The sequence below is a fragment of the Cetorhinus maximus genome, chromosome 18, assembly GCF_964194155.1.
Source record: "Cetorhinus maximus chromosome 18, sCetMax3.hap1.1, whole genome shotgun sequence".
Classification (NCBI taxonomy): Eukaryota; Metazoa; Chordata; class Chondrichthyes; order Lamniformes; family Cetorhinidae; genus Cetorhinus; species Cetorhinus maximus.
This window is the reverse complement of record NC_135896.1, coordinates 79,034,402-79,059,715: the sequence shown is the minus strand read 5'-3', so window position 1 is coordinate 79,059,715 and position 25,314 is coordinate 79,034,402. Positions and strand designations below refer to the sequence as shown.

At 42.6% G+C, this 25,314-nt stretch overlaps 1 protein-coding gene across 3 annotated transcripts in view; it reads right to left on the bottom strand.

Moving 5' to 3' along the window:
- The window catches only part of dnajc17 (DnaJ (Hsp40) homolog, subfamily C, member 17), a 209,390-nt gene that overhangs the window by 26,873 nt on the left and 157,203 nt on the right, over positions 1 to 25,314 (bottom strand). Inside the window, exon 12 of one of the 3 annotated variants that reach the window (XM_078563033.1) lies at positions 3,460 to 5,113. The exons of 1 other annotated variant lie outside the window; for it this stretch is intronic. In XM_078563033.1, coding sequence (XP_078419159.1) covers positions 5,006 to 5,113 — 108 coding nt within the window. In that variant the 3' untranslated portion in view covers positions 3,460 to 5,005. Of the gene's footprint in view, positions 1 to 3,459; positions 5,114 to 25,314 lie in introns of those variants that run through there. One more of the 3 variants, XM_078563032.1, reaches the window with a different exon arrangement.

The following is a 25,314-nucleotide window of genomic DNA, read 5'->3' as shown; positions in this document are numbered from 1 at the left end:
TTCTGTTTTATAGCAAAAACTGTTTATTGAGTGAGCTGAAGCTACAGAATAAGTTTTAAAAAGACAAAACAACAGTATTTTAAGTGACTTAAACAGCAGTTTAAACATGGCTAAACATCTACATAACTAGGCCTTTCCACCTACAAAGCTGTTAGAAAAGTGATGGAAGACATCACCGACAGTCCGATCAAGAGGTACTCAGCAATAACCTGCTCACTGTTGCTCAGTTTGGGTTCTGCCAGGCCCACTCAGCTCCTGACCCCATCACAGCCTTGATCCTAACATGGACAGAAGATCTGAACTCAAGAGGTGAGGTGAGAGTGACTGCCCTTGACATCAAGGCAGCATTTGACCAAGTGTGGTATTAAGAAGCCCTAGCAAAACTGGAGTCAATGGGAATCAAGGGGAAAACTCTCCACAGGCTGGAGTCATATCTAGCACAAAGGAAGATGGGTGTGGTTGATGGAGGCCAATCATCTCAATCCCTGGACACCACTGCAGGAGTTCCTCAGGGTAGAGTCCTAGGCCCAACCATCTTCAGCTGCTTCTTCAATGACCTTCCCTTCATCGTAAGGTCAGAAATGGTGATGTTTGTGGACGATTGCACAGTGTTCAGCACTATTCGTGGCTCCTCAGATTCTGAAGCAATGTCCATATGCAGCAATCCGTATCAGGACGAACAATATTCAGGCTTGGGCTAATAAGTTGCAAAACAAAATATTTGCACCACACAAGTGCCAGGCAATGACTATCTCCAACAGGAGAGAATCTAACTATCTCCACCTGACATTCAAAAGCATTACCATCACTGAATCACCCATTATCAACATCCTGAGGGTTACCATTGACCAGAAACTGAACTGGACCAGCCATGTAAATGCTGTGGCTACAAGAGCAGGTCAGAAACTGGCAATTCTGCAGTGAATAACTCACCTCCTGACTCCCCAAAGCCTGTCCACCATCCATAAGGCAAAAGTCAGGTACGTGGTGGCATGCTCTCCACTTGCCTGGATGAGTGCAGCTCCAAAAACACTCAAGAACCCTGACACCATCCAGGACAAAGCAGCCTGCTTAACTGGCACCCCATCTACCACCTTAAACATTCACTTTCTCCACCACTGATGCATGGTGGCAGCAGTGTGTACCATCTACAAGATGCACTGCAGCAACTCACCAAGGTTCCCTTGACAGCACCTCCTAGCAGCACTGTGGGTGTATCAGCGGTTCAAGAAGGTGGCTCACCACCACCTTCTCAAGGGTTTTTTGAGAATGGCAACAAATGCTGGCCTAGCCAGCGACACCTACATCCCATGAATTAACAAAAGAGTTAGGCTGTCTAGAGGTAGCCCACCAGAGGCAATCAACTTAAATGTCTGTGAATGACCCATCTCCTGAACCATTCACAAAACATCCAGACATAATCTGTGTATTCAGGGGTGTGTGGACCAAGCCATTAGACTCAAATCACTTTAGATAAAGGACCCTGGCGGAGAAGGGGACTCCCCCACCTGCACCACCCCCCACCATATAATCTAATAATCACTTCAACCAATGGATCTGGAATTAGGGTTCCCCACCTTGCTGTGACTATATTTGGAAACTGGCCAATTTGTGAAGGAGGTCATGTAATAAGCAAGTTAACTCTGTTTTAAGTGACTGCTTTTCCAGGTCAGTGTGCAAAGAGACCATGTGTGGGTAACAGCAAGAAGACAATTCGTGGTCCCTTTCTCTCTATCTCCGGTCATTCTGCAAGTGTGCCCTGCCTGTATTGTGACAGTTCAACACTGCAGGCGGTGTCTTTAACATAAAACAAGCAGCTGCTGACTCCAGAAGAAAAGATAGAAACCGTCCATCAACATTTTTCAAATTGTCTCAATGCAGAACCTGGAAAGATCACCAAGCCCAGCCTGAAACCATCTAAATCAATCAATCTACAGGATCCGTACATGACTGACTCTCTTTTGGGATGAATGGAAACCATTCATCTACCCTCCCTCTTTGTAACTTTTGTGTGTGAGCTTCTTGAATGCATCTGTGGGTGAGCTGGAGCTTTCGTTTTACTTTTTTTACATATTGGGTGTTAAGTACAATAAATACGATTTTTTTTTTTAAAGTTACAAGAAAACCTCTCTGCACTTACACAGTTAAACACTCACTGAATTGGAAAACAAATTCTCTTAAAACACCTGTTGCGGTCAACCAAGAGGTGGAAAGAGACTTCTCACCTGGCCGTAACGCTACCTAATGTGAAGCTTGTGAGCATTCAGACACCATTTCCTGGACACATGTTCCTAACCTGCATGTGCTACAAGGCCTGGAAAATTCTTAAGAAATAGCAGGGAAAATTGTCATAAGTGAAAAATATTTTATGCAGTTCGCAGCTACCAGAGTGCTGCTGATCGCGATCAGTTCCGTACACTGCACCTCAAGAAGGGTATATTGGCCTTCGAGGGGATGCAGTGAAGATTCATCAAAATGATACCAGGGCTAAATTGGTTACATTGAGAGAACAGGTTGCCTAGACTAGGCTTATGTAGGAATGCTTGAGTGTAGGAATGATCTAATTGAGATTGATAGGGTAGAGAGAAAGAAATTATTGCTTCTGGTCAAGGAGTCCAGAACAAGGCAGCATAACCTTAAAATTAGAGTTAGGCTGTTCAGGGGTGATATCAAGATGACTTCCTCACACATGGGGAAGTGAAAATCTGGAACTCCTCTAAAATGCTGTTGACCCATCCAAAATTTCCACACTGAGATTGACAGACCTTTGCTTGCCTGGGGTTGTAAGGTGGTGGCATAGTGGTAATGTCACTGGACTAATAATCCAGAGGCCCAGGCTAGTACTCTGGGGACACAGGTTCAAGTCCCACCACAGCAGCTTTGAATTTATTTAATAAATCTGGAATTAAAAGCTAGTCTCAGTAATGGTGACCATAAAAACTATCATCAATTGTTGTTAACTAATGCCATTTAGGGAAGGAAATCTGCCATCTTTACCTGGTCTGGCCTACATGTGACTCTAGGCCTAGAACAATGTGGTCAACTCTTAACTGCCCTCTGAAATGGCCTAGCAAGCCACTCAGTTCAAGGGCAATTAGGGATGGGCAACTAAATGCCCATATCCCATGAAAGAATAAAGAAAAAAAGGTTATGGAACCAAGGTGAGTAGATGGAGTTAGGTTACAAATCATGCATGATCTAATTAACTTGAGGGATGAATGACCACTGCCTGTTCCTATCTTCCTATGACCTGGGTAGTATGTTAAATGTCATTGAGATCTATATACACAATGGCGCTAAGCTCTTGGTTCAGAAGACATGAATTGTAGACTTTCACTGGCATGATGTTGCCTTATAGATATTCAAAACTACCTTGTGTGTTTGAATAACAATGGGAACATCAGTTTGGTGATTTTGAATGTCATGGGTGGAATGAGATTAAAGGATGAATAATGGAAATGTCCGCACTGAAAATTTATAGTGATAATCTACAGTTGATACCTGGAACTTGGTCAACACTTGGTCAATAACAACATTCAGTTTACACAACATCAATACACATCACAGAATCAATCAATGTGGTCATTTAACATATTAGTACCAAGAAAAGTTGTATTTAAGCCAATACCTTAAGAGGTGTGTATTCTTAGTTCTTCACTCAAACGCTTTCCTTTACAGGATGTGGGTGTCACTAGCAAAGCCAGCATTTATTGTCCATTTCTAATTGCTCTGGAGAAGCTGGTGGGCCACATTTTTGACAACTGAGTGCTTTGCTAGGCCATTTCAGACGACAGTTAAGAGTCAACCACATTACTATGGGTCTGGAGTCACATATATACGGACCAGGTAAGGACTTGAGAACAAAATAAAAAGGAACAGGAGTAGACCTTATGGCTTCTTGAGCCTGCTCCAACATTCAGTATGATCATGGCTGATCTTTTGCCTCACTTCACTTTCCTGTCCACTCCCCATTTCCCTTGATTCCTTGAGAGATCAAAAGTCTCTCTCAGCCTTTTCCCTTTATATACTTGTAAAAAGACAGCAGGTTTCAATCTCTAAAGATTATTAGTGAATTAGATGGATTTTTACAACAATCAGGTGGCCACCCTTACTACCAGTAGCTTTTTGTTCCAGATTTATTTAAATTAGCTAAATTTAAATTCCCTGGCTGCCATGTGGGATTTGAACTCATGTCTCTAGATCATTTGGTCAGGCTTCTGGATTACTAGCCCAGTAACATAACCACTATGCTTTCACTCCCAATTATACTAGTCACAGACCTGTAAACCAAGTTTGGGAGAATAGAAACTATAATTGTGCTGCTGGGTACTTTTTATGGTTCAAGAGGACAGTGTGTAAACAGTTCCACTTAATTAAATCCCAGTACCAATGCAGATCCTGGATTAAGGAGTAGTATTGTGTTATGTCACCACTTCCAAAGAAGGGTCACCACCAAATATTTACTCATTTTTTATTTCAGATGCTGTCTGTGTATTTCTAGTTTTTATTTCAGATTTTTAACATTCAGGTGCTTTGTATTCTCTTTGGTTTATATTTATTTTCTGAGAGCCTGTGGATCATTCTGCTAATGATGAAAAATTATCAGAAACCTTAATAATTAATGGGTTCGGAGGTGAGAGGAAAAAAACATCCCTGACCAGCCTTTTGGTCCCAGGTTTAATTCTCTGAAACTTTTGGACTGAATGTCTGATCTAAAGTCAGATGGGTAACAACCTGGGGGCACAGAAATTAGAGACAAGAGTTCAGTGACTTGTTTGCTGAATGTATTTCTTCCTTATGGAAGCTTGGTACTGTGCTCAGCATTTCTGAAGGCAAATAAGCACCCTTTGACACATTCCCTTAGAGCACCACCTTGCTGGCCCACGAGGATATCTTAGGCACAGACACGCAAAGAACAATGAATGCAGATTAATAAAAATAAAAGAGAATTTATTCCAGTTCAGAGGAAACTAAACGGAATCTGAAGCATTCTCCTATGGCAAGTTTAGGAATCATCCTCTTGAAGCTGTTCAATGAGCCGCTGCCTTTCTGCTGCCTGTCGCATTCGCATCATCACAAGGCTTTCATAATCCCGCTCTGTGCGTGCTGTGTTCTGGAAAGAAAAGGTGCATGGTAAGTACTGAGTATATAAAACATTGATGTATTGAAAATTGAAGCCTGCTGCAGATACCTTCTCGTGTTCACAGGCGTCAACCACTCCTGAAAGAAATGCTTTTATGCTTTTCCTTTTATAGGATTGACACATTGTCTATATGTATTTGTATAACACTGCAATTCAGAGGTGCAACAACAGTACCTCCTTGTGACCTCAGCCAACTAATCACCTCTTCTGCATGTGTACTGCTTCGATCTCTCCAAAGGCAGACTAAGCAAACACTTCAGACTTGATACAAAGCATTCTGCAGCTTGATTTCAAATGCAGGGCAACAGTTACAATCAGCTTCAATTAATTTAGTTGATACAGCTTGTTCTTGTGTAGGATATCAAAAATAGCGAATAGGCGACACTTCCCCACATCAGTGGGTCACCTTTCTTGACAAACTAATTTCTAACTCGACAGTATTATGCCATTCTCTCAGCCTTTTTCTGGGCCTTAATGCTTTGAAAGAGCAAACTTTAGTGTATATAGTGCCTTTTACAACCGCCTTACATGCATCTCTAATTTCCTGATTTATATTGTGTCCAACATTAGCACTACAGTTTGGTGGCCTATAAACAGCTCCCACCAACGTTTGCTGTCCTTTGCTATTTCTTAGCTCCACCCAAACTGATTCTACATCTTGATCCTTCGAACTAAGATCCTCTGTTACTAATGTACTGATCTTGTCCCTATTACCTTTGCAGCTAAGTAACATTCGCGCCTAATAAATGCCAGGCAATGACCATCTCCAAGGAGAGAGAATCCAAACATCTCCCCTTGACATTCAATGGCACTACTGTTGCTGAATTCCCCCACTATCAACATCCTGGGGGTTACCATTGACAAGAAACTGAACTGAATCAGCCACATAAATACTGTGGCTAGAAGAGCAGGTCAGATGCTGGGAATTCTGTGATGGGTAACACTCACCTCCTGACTCCCAAAGCTTGTCCACAATCTACAAGGCACAAGTGGAGTGTGATGGAATACTCCCCACTTGCCTGGATGAGTGTGGCTGCAACAACACTCAAGAAGCTTGACATCATCCAGGACAAAGCAGCCCATGTGATGGGCACTCCATCCACCACCTTAATCATTCACTCCCTCCACCACCAACGCACAGCGGCTGTAACTCACCAAGGACTAAATATTGGTGAATAGCACCTGCATCTCATCAAGAGACAGTACCTTCCAAACCCGTGACCTCTACCACCTAGAAGGGCAAGGATAGCAGAAGCATGGGAACATCACCAACTGTAAGTTCCCCTCCAGACTACAACCACCCTGACTTGGGACGATATTGTCATTCCTTCAATGTCAAAATCCTGGAACTCCTCTTCCTAACAGCACTGTATGGACTGCAGCAGTTCAAAAAGGCAGATCACCACCATCTTTTTAAGGGCAATTAGGAATGGGCAATAAATGCTGGCTTAGCCTTGGCCACGAAAATATGAGCCTCTCTACCTAAGCTCCAGGATTCTGTTGTAACAACAGGAGTTGCACTTTGCAATAACTGAGAATAACTGTATTGGTGGAGTCATGGTCAGCACCTTTCTTCAAGGAGGAAAGCAATGCTTACTCCACAAACAGAAACACAAATCTAGGGTGACATTCCTTTGCAGTAACTGAGGAAGTACCATCCTTCAAATGAGACATTAAACCAAGACACATCTGCCTTCTCAAGAGGACATAAAAGATCTCATGGCACTATTTTGCTGTTGCTTGTGGGAGCTTGCTGTGCACAAATTGGTTCCCATGTTCCCTACACAACAATAGTAATTATACTTGAATAGTATTTTATTGACTGTGAAGCGCTTTGGGATGTCCTGCAATGGTGAACTGCGTTGAATAAATGGAAGTCTTTCTTTCAGGCAGACTTTGAACCAAATCACTCCCAGTGTACACTCTCTCCAATCATTGGTGTCACTAGAGCAGCATCTCACAATATCAAATCATGGGAAAACTTTGCAAGTACTTATAGGTTGGCTAGAAAAAACTGAAATACTAATAACCATGTGAGTGACATTAATAATCCAGTTAATTTCTCTTGACACACTTAGCATGGTTTGAGTTCAGTAGACACTTTCCCTTTAATGACCACCCTGACTTCCTTGTATAACAAATGCCTCATGCGCCCTTACATACGATTAAGGTACACAATTAAAATGACTGACTTATCACAGTCTCTGTTCATTTAGATCTCCTCATTATTCCTGAAATTCTGTTCTCATTCTGCTTCAATTTCTCCTGCCCAAACACCACAGTTTAATGAAGTGCTCAGAGCCCTCTTTTTTGAGATTTGAGTCTCTCTGAGAAAGAATAACAGAAGCAAAAAGAGATTATGAGAAGAGACTGGCAACTAACATAAAAGGGAATCCAAAAGTCTTCTATAGGCATACGAATAGTAAAAGGGTAGTAAGAGGAGAGGATCTGCGTATGGAGGCAGAGGACATGACTGAGGTACTAAATGAAAACTTTGCATCCAAAATCATTGCAAAAAAAGGAGCTAATTGAGATACTGGGTGGGCTAAGTGTTGATAAAGAGAAGGTATCAGAGAGACTGGCTATATTTAAAGCTGTTAAGTCACCAGGATTGGATGGGATGCATCAGTGGATGCTAAGAACCCAAGAACATAAGAACTGAGGAAGTAAGGGTGGAAATTGCGAGGTATTAACTTTAATCTTCCAATCCTCTTTAGAAACAGGGGTGGTGCCAGAGGACTCATTCAAAAAAGGATGTCAGGATAAGACTAGCAAATACAGGTCTGTCAGTTTAATGTCAAGGGTGGGAAAACTTTTAGAAATGATAATCCGGGACAAAATTAGCAGTCACTTACAAGTGTGGATTAATTAAGTAATCCCAGCATGGAATTATTAAAGGCAATGTTAAATTAACTAAACTGAGTTTTTTGAAGAGATAGCAGGCAGGGCTGATGAAGATAATGTCGTTGATGTGGTGTAAATGGACTTCCAAAAGGTGTTTGATAAGGTGCCACATAATAGGCTTGCCTGCAAAGTTGAAGTCCATGTAATAATAGGGACCATCGCAGCACGGGTATGAAGTTGGCTGAATAACAGGAAACGGTGGTGAACAGTTATTTTTCAGACTGGAGGAAGGTATACAGTGGGGTTCCCTGGGGGTTGAGAATAGGATCATTGCTATCTTGATATATATTAATGACCTTGACTTTATTATGTAGGGACACCATTTCAAAATTTGCAGATGGCACAAAACTTGGAAGTACTGCAAACTGTGAGGAGGACAGTGATAGACTTCAGGAGGGCATAGACAGGCTTGATGGGCGGACACATGGCAGATGAAATTTAATGCAGAAAGAAGAGAGCCAATATAAGATAAAGGGTCCAATTCTGATGCAGGTACAGGAAGAGAGAGACCTGGCATATATGTGCGCAAATCATTGAAAATGGCAGGGCAGGTTGAGAAAGTAGCTAAAAAAATATGGGATCCCAGACTTTATAAATAGAGACAGAGTACAAAAGCAAGGAAGTTATGATGAGCCTTTGTAAAACACTATCTCAGCTGGTGTATTGTGTCCAATTCTAGGCACCACATTTTAGGAAGGATGTAAAAGCTTTAGAGAGGGTGCATAAAAGATTTATGAGAATGGTTCCAAGGCTGAGAGACTTCAGTTATGTGGAGAGATTGGAGAAGTTAGAGTTGTTCTCCTTAGAGAACAGAAGGTTGAGAGGAAATTTGATAGAGGTGTTTAAATCTTGAGGGGTCAAGACAGTAGATAGAGGGAAACTGTTCCCCTTGGCTGAAGGGTCGAGAACCAGAGGGCGCAGATATAAAGGTGAATGGAAAAAGCAGTGGTGACATAAGGAAAACCTTGCGCAGCAAGTGATTAGGATCTGGAATGCACTGCCTAAGGGTGTGGTGGAGGCAGATATAATCATGGTTTGCGAAAAGGAATTGGATAAGAACCTAAAGAGAGAAAATTTGCAGGGTGGGGGAAAGGGCAGGGAGGTGGCACCAGCAGAGTTGCTTTTGCAGAAGGCCGGCATGAACAGGTCGGGCCTCTTTCTGTTCTGTAGCCATTCTATGCTCTGTTCAAAGGTCTGGCAGATCACCTGGTTGGGGCTCCCACTTAGAACCATAAAAAATTACGGCACAGAAAGAGGCCATTTGGCCCATCTTGTCTACGCAGGCCAGAAAAGAAAAAATAGAAAAAAACTAGCAGCCCATTCTCTTCCCACCTTCCAGCACCTGGTCCGTAGCCTAGTAGGTTACAGCACTTCAGGTGCTGATCCAGATGCCCTTTAAGAGAGCTGAGGGTTTCTGCCTCCACCACCAAACTAGACAGCGAATTCCAGACACCCATCACCCTCTGGGTGAAGTAGTTTTTACTCATGTCCCCTCTAATCCTTTTACCAGTCACCTTAAATTTGTGCACTCTGGTAATTGACCTCTCCACTAGGGGAAACAGGTCAAAAAGAGGGTGGGAGACTCTGTTTACATTTCTCCAAAAGCCTCCTCTAAGGCTGAGCGCTAATGATGCATCGGCACATTCCAGGGTGCAGAAAACGGCCTGCAGTTCCCTAGAGACAATCATCAATTCTTTTAACCTGATTATTAATATAGGCTTGAGATTTCAGATGCATATGATTTATAACAGGCTAGGCATGAAGCTACTTCCCATTTGTCTGGGTGTCAGCTGTGGCTCAGTTCATAGCACCCTCGCCTTTGAATCAGAAGGTTGTGGGTTCATGTCCCACTCCCGGAAACCAAGAACTGTGAATGTACTCGATAGAGTTACAATCTGTGACTGTTGATAACTCGAAAGAGTTACTCACCAAATTAGTTTGAAGTGTCAGCTGTGGCTCAGTTCATAGCACCCTCGCCTTTGCATCAGAGGGTTGTGGGTTCATGTCCCACTCCCGGAAACCAAGAACTGTGATTGTACTCGAAAGAGTTGCAATCTGTGACTGTTGATAACTCGAAAGAGTTTCCCATTTGTCTGACTGGTAGATCCACCGCTGCTTTCTGCTTTTCAGTTAAGGAGCCAACAATAGTCTTAGCTGAAATAGTTCATTCGCCAGTTTTCTCAAGCTTGCTTGAACCAAAGACTCAACTGGTGGCTCCTGATGGCCAAGAAGCAACTGATGTCACACTAAGCTCCCCCACATAACAGAACATACAATTTTTAATCTCCATTCAGTACTGAGTTAACATATTAGCTCGTGCTATAATTTGGTTATGGTATATTGAACGCGGTAGATCAACCAGTTTTTTGCATCTAAACAGGATCCAGATTTCCAGTATGGTACATTGGTGAGGGTAGGAAGAGTTTGGTTGCAGTGCCTTTCATGACTGAATGGTCTGACAATGCCCATTGAAGAATAGCCAGATAGTGGAGCGCTGGCAAACGGCACCCAAGGAATGATATACCATAAATTTTAAAGAAAGCAAACTTAAAAGAAAACAGTTCAGGTCAGACCTGACATGTTACAGCTCCAACCATCACCAGCAACTTTGCATTTGATGAAACAAATCAAGTAGCATGGGGTCACATCTCACATCTACTAAACAATAAACCAGTAATTGTGAATTACCAGGAATTACTGGTTCACATGGAGGCAATGAAACTACTGACTCACAATCTGCCCTGCTGGAATGCTTGAGCTCTGCTCAACTTGGAGCAAGACTTCAGCACATCATCTCAGGCTAACACAACAATCTGTGGGAACGCCTGCCTGAAATAAAACAGGGGCCACTTATAGCAAGCCCTCCTCAACCTACATTGGGCCTCACTACACAACTATCTCAACTCCCGCACAGCATGGTTTTGACAGCATTCTCGTTTTTATAATAACTTATATCAAAATGAATCATCTTTGGGGAAAATAATTAGGAAATCCAAGTATAAATCACATTATAATTATTTTTAGTCAGGGCTGATATGGGTCAGATAGCCTGGACCATGCTGGTTTGTCAGTCGATCAATAATAGCATGTTGTAATTCGAGAAACCATTGTCAAACAGGAATTTACTTGAAGCAAATGTAAAATAAAACCAGTGCAAGAGCAATAATGATCACCCATTGTATCTGTAGCCAGAAGGTTATTAAGGAATAAGCACAGAACCAAAGTGAGGTGTGTGGAATGTATCATTGTAGTTTTTAAGACATTTAGAGTTGAGGTGAGAAAGAAAAGAAATGAGTTAAAAGACAGAGAAAGGAAGGATAGAGAGGCTTGAAAGAGGGGAGACAGAGAAAATGAATGGAGAGAGTTACAGAAGAGCGCCAGGGGAGGGATGGGAATCAGAGAGTGCTGGGGGCGGGAGAGAAGACAGCACATGAGGGGGTGAAATGTGTCAGAGTGGCAGGAGGAGGAGGAGAACACAGCAGGTTGGGAGAGTGACTTGGCGCAGCGGGCGGTAGGGAAAGATAAAATGAGGAAGAGAGAGGTTGAAAAGAGAAAAAGTGGAAGAGAGGGAATGGTAAAAGGAAGGGAGCGAAAACTAAACAGAATGACCACTCAAATTCAGAAACAATGACTCAAATCCTGTGAAGTCCCTGTATACATACAGGTTTACTATTGAGGATCAATCAACAACAAAAACAAGATTAAGCTGCAACTGATGGAATGTTAGATTACCTACTGAATTACCTTGTTCAACCACATTCTGTTTCCATTGAGAATTCTCTGAATTTGATTTTGTCTCTTTTATTACTCTTTATGGGTTTGCACCATCTTGATTTCATAGTATTTACTCATTCCACTCCATATAAGCACCTTGGGTTGTGTTTGAAAGGGGCAGCACAAAAAATAAAACTTGGAAATTTAAATACAGGTTAAAAAACACTAAGCTCAGAGATGCACCAGGCCACAAAGAGGAGAGAAAGTGAAGGAATTTTGTTTGGGGATATAACTCAGAGTGAGGAACAGCACAGCCATTACGGCATGGAATGTTAGATCTACAATGGTAAATTTGACCTTCCTCATTCTTTAGATGCAGATTTAGAACCTGAACTTGCAAATGAACCCTTTGCCGTGACATAAGGGATAGACACATAGGATGCTGTTCCTTACAGTAGCCACCTTGCTCAAGGGCACCTCCCCACCTGGATTGCCTGTAAGGGTCTCGCTCCGAACCATACTTCAGACCTGTCATCAACACCAGATTTCACTGCAACCTCCTTCAAGGCGACCATACCGGGGTTGGTGGTGTGATGGGCATGGGGGAGTGAGCCATTTAAAATTACAGCCAGCACTTCCAAATCAGAAACTATCCTCATCTCATGTACAGGCTTATTATTTATCTGATTACTATCTGTAGGAAGGCTTCCAGAGCAAGTGCAGCTGATCATTTCTCTACTGGGTTCTGGGTCTTCTCAGTTTCACAGAAGTTCCTTGCAAACTGCTTTGACCAATTCAGAAAATTCAGATTGGGTGAAACAAGATGCGAGTGAGCTAGGAAGCAGTACTGGGACTAGTAAGAGGCTCCTCCTGAGTTATCACTGCAATTTTAATACAGTGTGAAATTTCCACATTACCAATAAAGCATGAGAAATACCTACTGAGTAGAAGAGGCATACTGTCCATTCAAACCAGAGTTGTGTTCGTAGAGATATTTTTTAAATCGAACAGCATTACGATGAAGTGCTGGTGATTATGGGCCTGTTGTTGGCAGTGGGAGCAATTGGATATGGTGAACTAATGATTTCATAGAAGGATATTGAAATTTATTGTGTTAAGTGTTATTTTTCATATAGTGTCTGTTTAGCAGCACCATAACCTCTGGATCGATCCAATCAACCACATTATGAAATGACAGGAGACGAGTTTACACAAGCAATCCTTCCGACAGTATGTTACAGATGAGGGCTGTTTACAATTTGAACACTTGTTCTTGCACCCCACACAAAAACAACTATTAATATCGAACAAGACCTGGACAAAGTCCAAACATGGATTGATAAGTTGCAAGTAATATTTAGATAAAATAAGTGGCAAACAACCACCTCAAGCAAGAGGTAGCGTAACTGCCTCTCCATGACTTTTAACAGCATGACCATCATTGAGACCCCACCATCAAAATGAAACTCAACTGGGCCAACGCAATGGATGCTGTGTCTACCTGTGCAAACCAGAGACCAAGTATTCTTGGGAAAGTGCCTTGTCTCCTCACTCCTCAAAGTCTCTTCATTACCTACAAGCAAGGAGCATAACTGAATAGTTTTTAGTTGCCTGGATGAATGCTGCTCAAGAAACTCTGCCACCATCCAGGACCAAGCATCAAACCAACTGCTTGATCAGTGCCTCATCTGCTAGCCTAAACATCTATTTCCTCCACCACCAGTTCACCCTGGCTGCAGTGTGTACCATCTGAAGGATGCATTGCAATAACTTCCTAAAGCTTCTTTGACAGCACCTCCTAAGTAATATTTATATTACTAAACAGACACTGCCTATGAGGGCATGGGACACCAGGAGTTCCAAGATCCCCTCTAAGCTACACACCATTCCAATTTGGTCATACATAGCCATTCCGTCATTTTCACTGGGTCAAAATACTAGCACTCCTGAACCAAAAGCAGTGTTGGAGTGCCTTCACCATATGGAATGCAATGGTTCAACCACCACTTTTGTAGGCTAAACAAGGATGGGCAATAAATGCTGAAATTGCCAGCAGCACTCAGAGAATGAATACAAAGAAAGTCTGTTTGCACACTGTGAACCTTAAACCTGCAATGCTCTTCTCTCAATGACATGTTCAATCAAAACACAATGCTTGGAATCCAATCCATTTCCACTGATATCACCGCTCCCACAGCCCAAGGACATACAGACTGTCTGGAGAGCAGGAACCAGAAATTTGCAAGTGCCGTAACACAAATGACAAAAAACAGCTTTCTACTTTGGAGGAAATTAATATTTAATGCACAGTCTCATGGATCATTAAATGATCAGCATCATTCTGTCCTCCTACTTTTTATGTACATGAACTTACATCACAGGGTGTGCCTGACACAGCAAAGGAAATTTGTGGGAACTTTTCAAAGCATCCAAGACAAAAAGCAGCTCACTTCTGTTGCAAAATCTTGCTATTTCATTTTAGTTGAACAAGGGTTGAGTATGTAGCTGGCAAGGCCAGCTTTATTGCTCATCACTAATTGCTCTTGAGAAGCTGGTGGTGAGCTGTCTTCTTGAACCGCTGTCGTCCAAGTGGAACACCCACAGTGCTTTTCTCTATAGTGGTTTGCTACAAGTGGCTTGTTTGGCCATTTCAGAGGGCAGTACATTACCCCTATGTTACTGTCCCCTTTAACTTTGCACTGGTTCTGAAATATTCCCTTTTTGAATGACTTCCACAGTTATTAGGCTTCAATGATAATTTACCCATTCTCATTTTGTATATAAAAAAATAATCCAACTGCATTCTCAGGCTGATTTAGAAATCGGGCATGTCAAAGCCCCAATGTGCAATGTGACAGGAGTTTGCACCTGCAGTACTCCACGCAATGTATTGGGAAACAGGGCGATTATGATTTGGATACCTTTTTTGTGCCAAATATAAAAATAAGCTTTGGCATGCAACTTTGTACTTCTGAAAAACTGAAGTGTGCCATCTAACTAGAAAAGCTACCATGGGTGAATGGGCCCACTTGATTATCACTGGATATACACGTGGCATTTCAAATGTGCACCTAGGTCAAGTTTTTGGTATCAGATACGCCACACATTTTCACAAGTGACTAAATTCAAAACAAGGTTATTAAATTACAGCAGTAACAATGAGTTTTTGAAGCCAATGTGAACAACATAGCATCTTTTAAAGGATTCCTTAAGGAGTCAAACAAGCTGACTTCCTTTGATTGGATTTCAGTGCAGAATTTGTTTTTAGAAAAGGTGGACTATGTTCATGGAAGGGATCCAAGTGTGTAATCTCTCTCTGCAGTCTCTCTAGGAATTAGAGGTGCGTCTTACCTTGTACATTTTCCAGTTGATCAAAAGAGTACCTAAATGTTACATCAAAAATAACAGATTCTTATAACTAGCAAATCATTTATTGTACAGAATAGCTTCCGAGGTACTTTACTCAAACCATAAAAAATAAGTATATAAGTTTCATAGTCCATTGCTGTCACTATCAGGGTCATGTAAACTTAGATATAATTAGATTACATCATTTATTAACAACCAAATATGTACATTATTTCTAGCACTTGGGTGTGCTTGGTGATTGTTTATTCAGCTACTTTTGTCTTTTAGTAAATGACTAGATTGACCTGGCTGACTTTATTTCCTTGTATACTTCATGCATGGTCAAATTACACAAGCCATTCCATTAAACCATCAGTGAGCAGAAGCAGTATTTAATACTGTTTCTTAAATAGTGAGGTTATGGCATATGAAAGATTAGTAAGAGTCTGGTGAAATTATCTATTTATTCTGTACTCAGCAAATTACTATTTGGCATTCTGTTCATATGGCTGTAAAATTGTTTATATTATTCATGTGAAGGTACACAGCATCAAAACATTTCTGTTGTCCTGTTATTCCATTTACATATTTTAAGACCAGCCCTGCTTGCAAAACTCAAAACACAGTGTCCAACATTAGGCGTGATTCCGCGATTGGACAACATTTGCTAAATAATCCTCAATGTGCTAAGAATTACACTGACAACCAATTTAAGATCTTCAGTCAGGCTCACAGTGTGGCGCATTTGCGTGCACTGGAAGCTACATATATTAATACACAGGACCCTGTTCTTTGCAGACAGAAAGAACATGCACACACACTGTACCTGTTTCAACTAAACAAAGTAAGTGACAGCCATTCGCTGATTCATTCATCAGGGCAATGCCTTGACCAATCAAGGTCAAGCTGCCTGGTTTAAATTTCAAACAATGCTTGGCAGTTAACTGTCAGTCACAATCAGTGGTGCATTCTCCATGGCAATACCACTTGCCAACCAATCAGCACTTTCTTCACATAGAGTATAAATTGTTGTTTTCCCTTATATTGTTATTTTTGCGAGTGTCCTGATGAGTGCAAGACAAAAAGCTTAGACATGTCTCTTTTTTCAGCAATACTCAAGTTCTGTGCCAAATGACTATTTTAAGACATGTGGGCCCGGTTAATTTCCTAGGCATCTTTCAGTGTGTAGAAGTGCCTTTGAATTTGCTAAAAACTGAACAAGTTAATAACTAGCTTCAATATTAATCTGAATTTCTAATCAGCATGATTAAGCCACACCACCTATGAATGCATTTTAAGGTCAGCACATTGGAAAGTGAGTGAAGGGCAAAGATGTTTCTTGTACCATTTGAAATAAGGGAACGGCTACGAAACCAATCTAAAAATACCCTTCGGTTGTGTGCGTGTATGAAAGAATAAATGAGTGAGTGTGAGAAAGCATGAGGGGGAATAGAATAAGGGAATGAAGGAGGTAAATGCACAGTGGGCAAAGGGAAAGGGCATTACTTAGATAAAGGGAAAAAAAGATTTAACCTACTGCACAACCAATTACTAAAAACATGTTTTTTGGGTCTATTCCTGTCCATCATTTGTAACTGTAAGGATTTCAAAATAATGGGCAAGGTGCTTATGAGAGAACAATTTTACAGCAACATGAACAGTAAGGCCGAGTAGTAAGGTGCTGAGTACAGAATTTATCACACCAGTGACCAGGAACTACACAATAACAGCTATTTGTTCCTTACTCACTGCCAGTTTTAAGTTCTGTGCCATATAGAGGTTTAAGGCTAGAGACCCTCTATTTCTGCCAAGCTTTTGGAAGCAAAGTATTCACAATAGGCTGATGAACTGGGAAAACTGTCAGGCTCTGTGGAACATCAGATGCATTCTTAGCAATCCCAAAGAGACTCTCTGTCAGACCTTGAGCAGTTATCAGGAGAATGGACAATTAGGGAACTGGCAAAGCTCTAGTACACAGCTAGCCCACTATAAAGAACAGCACTACCAACCTCTCAAATCACAAGATCATTTGCAACAGGCTTTGTTTAGATACCCCCTTCAATCCTTGCATTCCCAGACTTGTGCATTTACATAGATACTTTGCATACAATCAATGAAGAAAAAATGTATATAATCTATAATCTTCAGCATCCAATTTAAATGTACTAGATTGCCTTGTTCAATACCACTCTATAAATTCCATCAGAAAGGCAGCACAAATTTAAATACTGCCACAATGCTGCATTCTATACTTTGGTGTAAACTATAGACCAAACTGGACAGTGCCTCTGATAGATTAACTCTGATATATTAACAGGGCAGTTTCTTCCCAATGGGCTCCATTACTTCCTTCTTCTCCTGAAGGGGTCAACTCTTATTGGGAACACAGTTCCACAGCTGCCAACCTGGATTGAGAATGTGGGTAGACTATTAAACAGTGGAGAGGGATCACAGCCAAAACCAATTTTATTATTGGCACATGGACACTTTCCAGCAGAAACACAGTCTGACTTCCCTCTCTGGCCTACTCACTGAAGCCCATTGTTGCGCTTCAGCTCAATTAACTCAATACAGATCCTAGGTTGATATAGGAACACAGTACAGGAGTAAGCCATTTAGCCTCTTGAACATGCTCTGCCATTCAATGTGTCATGGATGACCTACAGCCTAACTCCCCTTTGCCTTTGCTTCATGAACCTTAATATCTTAGGTTACCAAAAACCTATCAATCTCAGATTTAAATTTTACAATTGATCAGGCTTCCATTGCTGGCTGTGGAAGTGACCTGAGACCTTCTGCTCCATGAGACTTATTATTACAAAAGTAGGCCTTTGGGGGAAGCTGCAAAATCTGTGTTGATTGACCAAATTTATATTGAGTCACTGAATCAATGGTCAAATGGGCTGCAGGTCCAACATTTGCAAAATTGTTTCTTTTTAAAATCTGCAGTCTTACAGAAATCCTGACCCATGCCCAAAATGATAGATCTGTACCACATTCATGAGAATGACTGTGTGTTTATTATCTTTTGAGAAAGTTGTGTTCGACATGATTGCCTGGGGATGAGTCCCATGTGAACCATTTATCATCACCACAGATTATACAGAAGACAAAAGCGCTCATGATCAGCACCCCTACAGTGGGTCAAAGTTCCATCCCATCAGTTTGCTTCAGTCACGTATTACAAAAGAATTTCTGGAACGTTCTCTTTTTGTTTGGACCCAAAGCAGTGCCATAATTTGCTCTGCTTAAGCTAACAATACTGATTGTTTATGAGGTACACCCAGTGCACTCAGTAGCCCAATATCTACCTACACTCCAGCCTCACCAAACAGAGCAAAACCATTAACCCATAGGCTAATGTTAGATCCTGGGATATTAGTGTCTTCATGGACCAGCTAATTTTGTTTGTATTTAGCTCACCCACAGTGAAGTTGAAATGAATACTAATATTACAGTTAGTAAATCCACTCAAAAACCAGGAGCACTAATATTAACCCTATACCTGTAGAATTAAAACACCTACACAGGGCAACTTTAAATAAAAGACAAAGCTTAATTTTTACTTGCTCAATTGCCTCTAGTTACCCATAATTCCTTGCTTCTTTCTTACCCTCTATTCCACTTCAATACTTTTTAAAACATTTTTCTTCCTATTCTAATCTATTCTAATTTTCTTAATGTTTTCTTCTTTGTAAATAAAAATCAGCATAAAATCTTTCACTTCCTTTGTTTTGTCTTTGGATTTCTGCCATCCATCTTCGAGATTCAAAAAACTAGGTTTCTATTGGCAAAAAGCTGGGTTTGCAGGGTGTTTTCCCAGCCAATCAAAATTCACAAACTTGGAAGTTTGTCATGGCAGCTTCTCAGATGGCATCCATGTCAAATTTCACACATTTTACTAAGCAAACCAGGAGGTGGGCAGCTTAATAGATGTGCCCATCTGGAAGTTGAAAAAGCATAACCCGCAGGAGTGTAAAACACATGTGCCGCTCTGGAGTTTCAATCAGACACTTTCACTTGCTTTTCTCACATTCAGTTTACTGCTAGCAACTAAGAATCCATTTAAACTATGCAAACACAAGATGCTTTATGACGTACTGCCATTTATTTTATGCATTTAAAACTTTTAGGGCATGACATGATGATGAAATGGCAGTTCCTTTACAGAGTTAAATATGGGATGGAGCTCACTCTCCCCTTGGCCAGTCTGAATGTCCCTTTTGTTTCAAGCTCTATTGCCCAACCTGGAAAATCACTCAAAACATATGGGTTTAAATGAAGCTCTTCCCATTATATCATTTATAACAACTACCACTAATATTTATATGGCGCCTTTAACATAGTAAAACATGTCAAGCTGCTTCACTGAAGCATTATATGATACCGAGACACATAAGGAGATATTAAATCTGATGACCAAAAGCTCGGTCAAAGAATTTGGTTTTAAGGAGTGTCTTAAAAGAGGCAAGTGAGATAGAGGTGCAGAGAGGTGGAGGGGGAGTTTTTCAGAACTTGGGGCATAGGCAACTGAAGGTGCGGCCACCAATGGTAGAGCGATTAAAATCAGGGATGCTCAAGAGGCCAGAATTAGAGGAGCATAGAAGGTTGCAGGGCTGGAGGAGATTAAAGATAGGGAGGGTCGAGGCCATGGAGGGATTTGAGAACAAGGATGAGAAATTCAAAATCAAGACATTGCTTGACTGGAGCCAATGTAGGTTAGTGAGCACAGGATTGATAGGGGAATGGGACTTGCTGCAAGCTAATACACTGGCAGCAGAGTTTTGCAATGATCTCATATTTACGAAGAGCAGAATGTGAGAGACCAGCCAGGAGTGCATTTGAACAGTCGAGTCTAGAGATAACACAGGCGTGCGTGAGGGTTTCAGCAGCAGATAAGCTGAAATAGGAGCAAAGTTAGGTGATGTTATGGAGGTGAAAATAGGTGGTCTTAGTGATGGCATCAATATGAGGTTACTGTGCATCCTGGGTTCTAATGTGACACCAAGGTTGTGAACAGTCTGGTTTAATCCTAGATTGTTGCCAGGGAGAGGGATGGAGACAGTAGCTAGAGAACAGAGTTTAGAGCAAGATGAAAACAATGGCTTCAGTCTTCCCTATATTTAATTAGAGGAAATTTCTGTTCTTACAGTACTGGATATCAGATAAGCAGTTTGATAATTTAGCAATAGCGGAGGAGTTAAGAGAGGTGGTGGTGAGGTAGAGATAAGTATCAATGTACATGTGAAAACTATCACTGTGGTTTTGGATGATGTCACCGAGGGGCAGCATTAGATGAGTGATAGGAGGGGGCCAAGGATATTTTTTTTATTCATTCTTGAGATGTGGGCATCGCTGGCTAGGCCAGCATTTATTGCCCATTCCCAATTTCCCTTGATAAGGTGGTGGTGAACTGTCTTCTTGAACCGCTGTAGTCGGTGTGGTATACATACACCCACAGTGCTGTTAGGGAGGGAGTTCTAGGATTTTGACTCAGCGACAGTGAAGTAACGGTGATGTATTTCCAAGTCAGGATGCTGAGTGGCTTGAAGGGTACTTCCAGGCGGTGGTGTTTCCATGTGTCTGCTGCCCTTGTCCTTCTACATAGTAGCAGTCGTGGGTTTGGAAGCACCTTCCAAACAGCACCTGTTTAAGGAGCCTTGCTGAGTTCCTGCATCTTGTAGATGGTACACACTGCTCCCACTATGAGTCAGTGGTGGAAGGAGTGAATGTTTGTGGATGGGCTGCCAATCAAGTGGGCTGCTTTGTCCTGGATGGTGTTGAGTGCTGTTGGAACTGCACTCATCCAGGCAAGTGGAGAATATTCCATCACACTCCTGACTTATGCCTTATAGATGGTGGACAGGCTTTGGGGAGTCAGGAGGTGAGTTATTCACTGCAGGATTCCTAGCTTTTGACCTGCTCTTGTAGCCACAGTATTCATATGGCTAGTCCAATTCTGTTTCTGGTTAATGGTAACCCTCAGGATGTTGACAGTGGGACATTCAGTGATGATAATGCCATTGAATGTTGGAGAGATGGTTAGATTCTCTCTTGTTGGAGATGGTCATTGCCTGGCACTTGTGTGGCATGAAATGTTACTTGCCACTTATCAGCCTAAGCCTGGATATTGTCCTGGATATTGGACGTGGGCTGCTTTAGCATCTGAGTCGTCGTGAATGGTGCTGAAAATTGACACCAGTGGGAACTGTGGGGGAACAGAAAGCCATTGCAAATGATATTCTGGCCATCATTAGATAGATAAGAATTGAACCAGGTGAGAGCAGTACTACCCAGCTGGAAGACAGTGGAGAGGCATTGAAGGAGTATGGTGTGGTCAACCGTGTCAAAGGCTGCAGACAAGTCAAGGGGAAAGGTTACCTTTGTCACAGTCACATATGATGCAATTTGTGATTTTGATAAGAGCTGTTTTGATACTGCAATAGGGGCAGAAACCTGATTGGAGGGATTCAAACATGGAGTTCCGGGAAAGATGGGTACAGGTTTCAGAGTCAAATACACATTCAAGGACTTTGGAGAGGAATGAGAAGTTGGATATAGGATGGTAGGATGCAAGGATGGTGGGATCAAGGCTTTGTTTTTTGAAAAGAGGGGTAGGGACAGCAAATTTAAAGGAGAGAGGGACAACATATGAAGAAAGAGAACCGCTAACAATATCAACTAACATGGCGACCAAGGGGGAGGTTGGGTGACCTGAATTTTAGTGGAAATAGTGTCAGGGGAGTGGGAGGTGGATTTCTTGGGCTAAACGAGATTAGAGAGGGCAAGCGGGGAGATGGTAGAGAAATTACAAAAAGATGCGAGGTCAGGGCTAGGGTGGGGAGGGGGGCAACCTTACAAGAAGGTTGGCTGATGGAAAAGAGGCATGTGGCAGAGGCAGTTGATCAGGTGGTCTTTTACAAACATACAAATTTAATCTTAGTGACACTAAGGTTGTCTTATGTTGGAAGTGAGGGTGGAGGGAACAGGGGAAAAGGGGTTTAAGAAGATGAGGTTTAAGAAGAGGGGTTTAAGGAGACGTAATATGACGTGTGATGACGTCAGGTGCGCGTCCCGATGTCATTGCGCTGTCTCAGGGCTTCTCCCTGTGGCTGAAGAGCTCCTCCCAGAGTCGCAATGTGGATTCCATCCACTAAGGAGCACAATGGACATAATCTTCACTGCACAGCAACTGCGAGAGAAATGTGGGGAACAGCATCAACCCTTGTACATGGCCTTCTTTGACCTCACAAAAGCCTTCAACACTGTCAACTGCAAAGGATTATGGTGCATCCTCCTCCATTTTGGCTGCCCCGAAAAGTTTGTCACCATCCTCCGCATGCTCCACGATGACATGTAAGCTGTGGTCCTGACCAACAGATCCACCACAGACCCAATGCACATTGACTGGGGTCAAACAAGGCTGTGTTATCTCACCGATGCTCTTTTTGATCTTCCTTGCCGCAATGCTCCATTTCGCCCTCAGCAAGTTCCCCGCTGGAGTGGAGCTGAACTACAGAATAAATGGGAACCTGTTCAACCTCCGCCACCTGCAGGCCAGATCCAAGGTCATCCCATTCTTTGTCATTGAACTACAGTACGCAGACAATGCTTGCGTCAGAGGCTGAGCTCCAAGCCATCGTCAACACCTTCACCGAGGCATCCGAGAGCATGGGCCTTACACTAAACAGCCGTAAGACAAAGGTCCATTACCAACCTGCCCCCCAGTTTTCAAAGTCCACAACGTGGACCACTTTCCATACCTTGGGAGCCTACTGTCCACAAGGGCAGACATCAATGACAAGGTTCAGTGTGCCAGGGCAGCCTTCAGCCACCTGAGGAAGAGAGAGTCTGAAGACCAGGACCTCAAACCTGGCACCAAGCTCATGGTCTACAGAGCAGTAGAGATACCCACCCTCCTATATGGCTCAGAGACGTGGACTAGGTACAGCAAGCACCTCAAAACTCTGGAGAAGTGCCACCAGCATTGCCTCTGAAAATCCTGCAAATCCACTGGCAGGATAGGCACACCAACGTCAGTGTTCTTGCTCAGGCCAACATCCCCAGCATCGAAGCATTGAACACGCTCGATCAGCTCCGCTGAGAGGGCCACATTGTCCGCATGCCTGACACGAGACTCCTGAAACAAGCGCTCTACTCTGACCTTCGACACGGCAAGCTAGCCCCAGGTGGGCAGTGGAAATGCTTCAAGGTCACCCTCAAAGTCTCCTTGAAAAATTGCAACATCCTCACTGACATCTGGGAACCCTTGGCCCAAGACTGCCTGAAGTGGAGGGAAAGCATCTGGGAAGGAGCTGAACACCTTGAGTCTCATCGCCAAGGGCCAGCTGAAGCCAAGCATCGACAGTGAAAGGAGCACATGGCAACCCGGGCACCCGCCCACCTGTTCCCCCTACCACCGTTTGCCACACCTGTGGCAGAGACTGTAGATCACACACTGGACTCTTCAGTCACCCGAGTGCTCATTTTTAGTGTGGAAGCAAGTCATCCTCGGCCCCAAGGGATAGCCTAAGAGAAGAAGATATCTGATCCCAGGGGATTATAGGAAAAAGAACTCAAAGGTTCTCATGGTGTCCAGGCTAACACTCCCCCTCAACCAACACTACCAGAGCAGATGAACTGGGGCCACTCATTCATTTGCAGGACCTTGCTGAATACAAACTGTTTGCCACGTTTGGTAACCAACAATGACCTCAGGTCAAAAGTAATGCATTGACTGTGAATGGATTTGGGACATTCTGAGAGCATGAGAAAATGCTAGTCACATTGAGAGGGTTTTTCTAATCATTTTTGCACAGAAAGGATTTGGAAAGAGTTGCATTGAAATGTTGAGTTTCAAAGCAAACTAAATTTGTATTAGCTTGAAAAGAAATGCCAAAGACTGGTAGAATATGGAGAATGAGTTTTAATGCCCAATCCTTGACACTGTTGCCCATAATGATTGAAAGACTATCTCATCTTGGAATAAGTGGTTAGATGGTTCCTTTCTGTTCAGCTTTGCATGAAGCCAATTTTACAGGGAGGGGCAGAGGAGCAGGTTTGATTATCAGCTCTTCTGGGCAAGAGGAGAGAACAGACCAAGATTTGTATCTGCCATATTGTGGGCCCTGCTGGCATTTGTATCTACACTGCTATTATCTCGGCCTGGGGTTTGTATCCACATTGTTGTGCGTATTGCCTGGGGATTTTATCTACACTACTAGGGGCACTGCAGGGTTTGGATCTACACTGTGTGGAGACTGCTCACGGTTTGTACCAACACTGCTAGGACACTGTCTGGGGATTGTATCTGCAATGTGCGGACATTGCCTGGGGTTTGTATCTACACTGCTGTGGGAACTGCCTGGGGTTTGTATCTACACTGCTGTGGACACTAAGATAAAAGCAAAAAACTGCGGATGCTGGAAATCCAAAACAAAAACAAAAATACCTGGAAAAAATCAGCAGGTCTGGCAGCATCTGCGGAGAGGGACACGGTTAATGTTTCGAGTCCGAATGACCCTTCAACAGAACTAAGTAAAAATAGAAGAGAGGTGAAATATAAGCTGGTAAAAGGGGAGGGTGGGACAAGTAGAGCTGGATAGAGGGCCAGTGATAGGCGGAGATAACCAAAAGATGTCACAGACAAAAGGACAGAGAGGTGTTGAAGGTGGTGATATTATCTAAAGAATGTGCTAATTAAGGGTAGAAAGCAGGACAAGCAAGGTACAGATAGCCCTAGTGGGGGTGGGGTGGGGTGAAGGAATCGAAAAAGGCTAAAAGGTAGAGATAAAACAATGGATGGAAATACATTTAAAAATAATGGAAATAGGTGGGAAAAGAAAAATCTATATAAATTATTGGAAAAAAAGGGAGGGTGGGGGGAAAGGAACGGGGGTGGGGATGGAGGAAAGAGTTCATGATCTAAAATTGTTGAACTCAATATTCAGTCCGGAAGGCTGTAAAGTGCCTAGTCGGAAGATGAGGTGCCGTTCCTCCAGTTTGCGTTGAGCTTCACTGGAACAACGCAGCAGATCAAGGACGGACATGTGGGCATGAGAGCAGGGTGGAGTGTTGAAATGGCCGGCGACAGGGAGGTCTGGGTAATGCTTGCGGACAGACCGAAGGTGTTCTGCAAAGCGGTCATCCAGTCTGCGTTTGGTCTCTCCAATGTAGAGGAGACCACATTGGGAGCAACGAATACA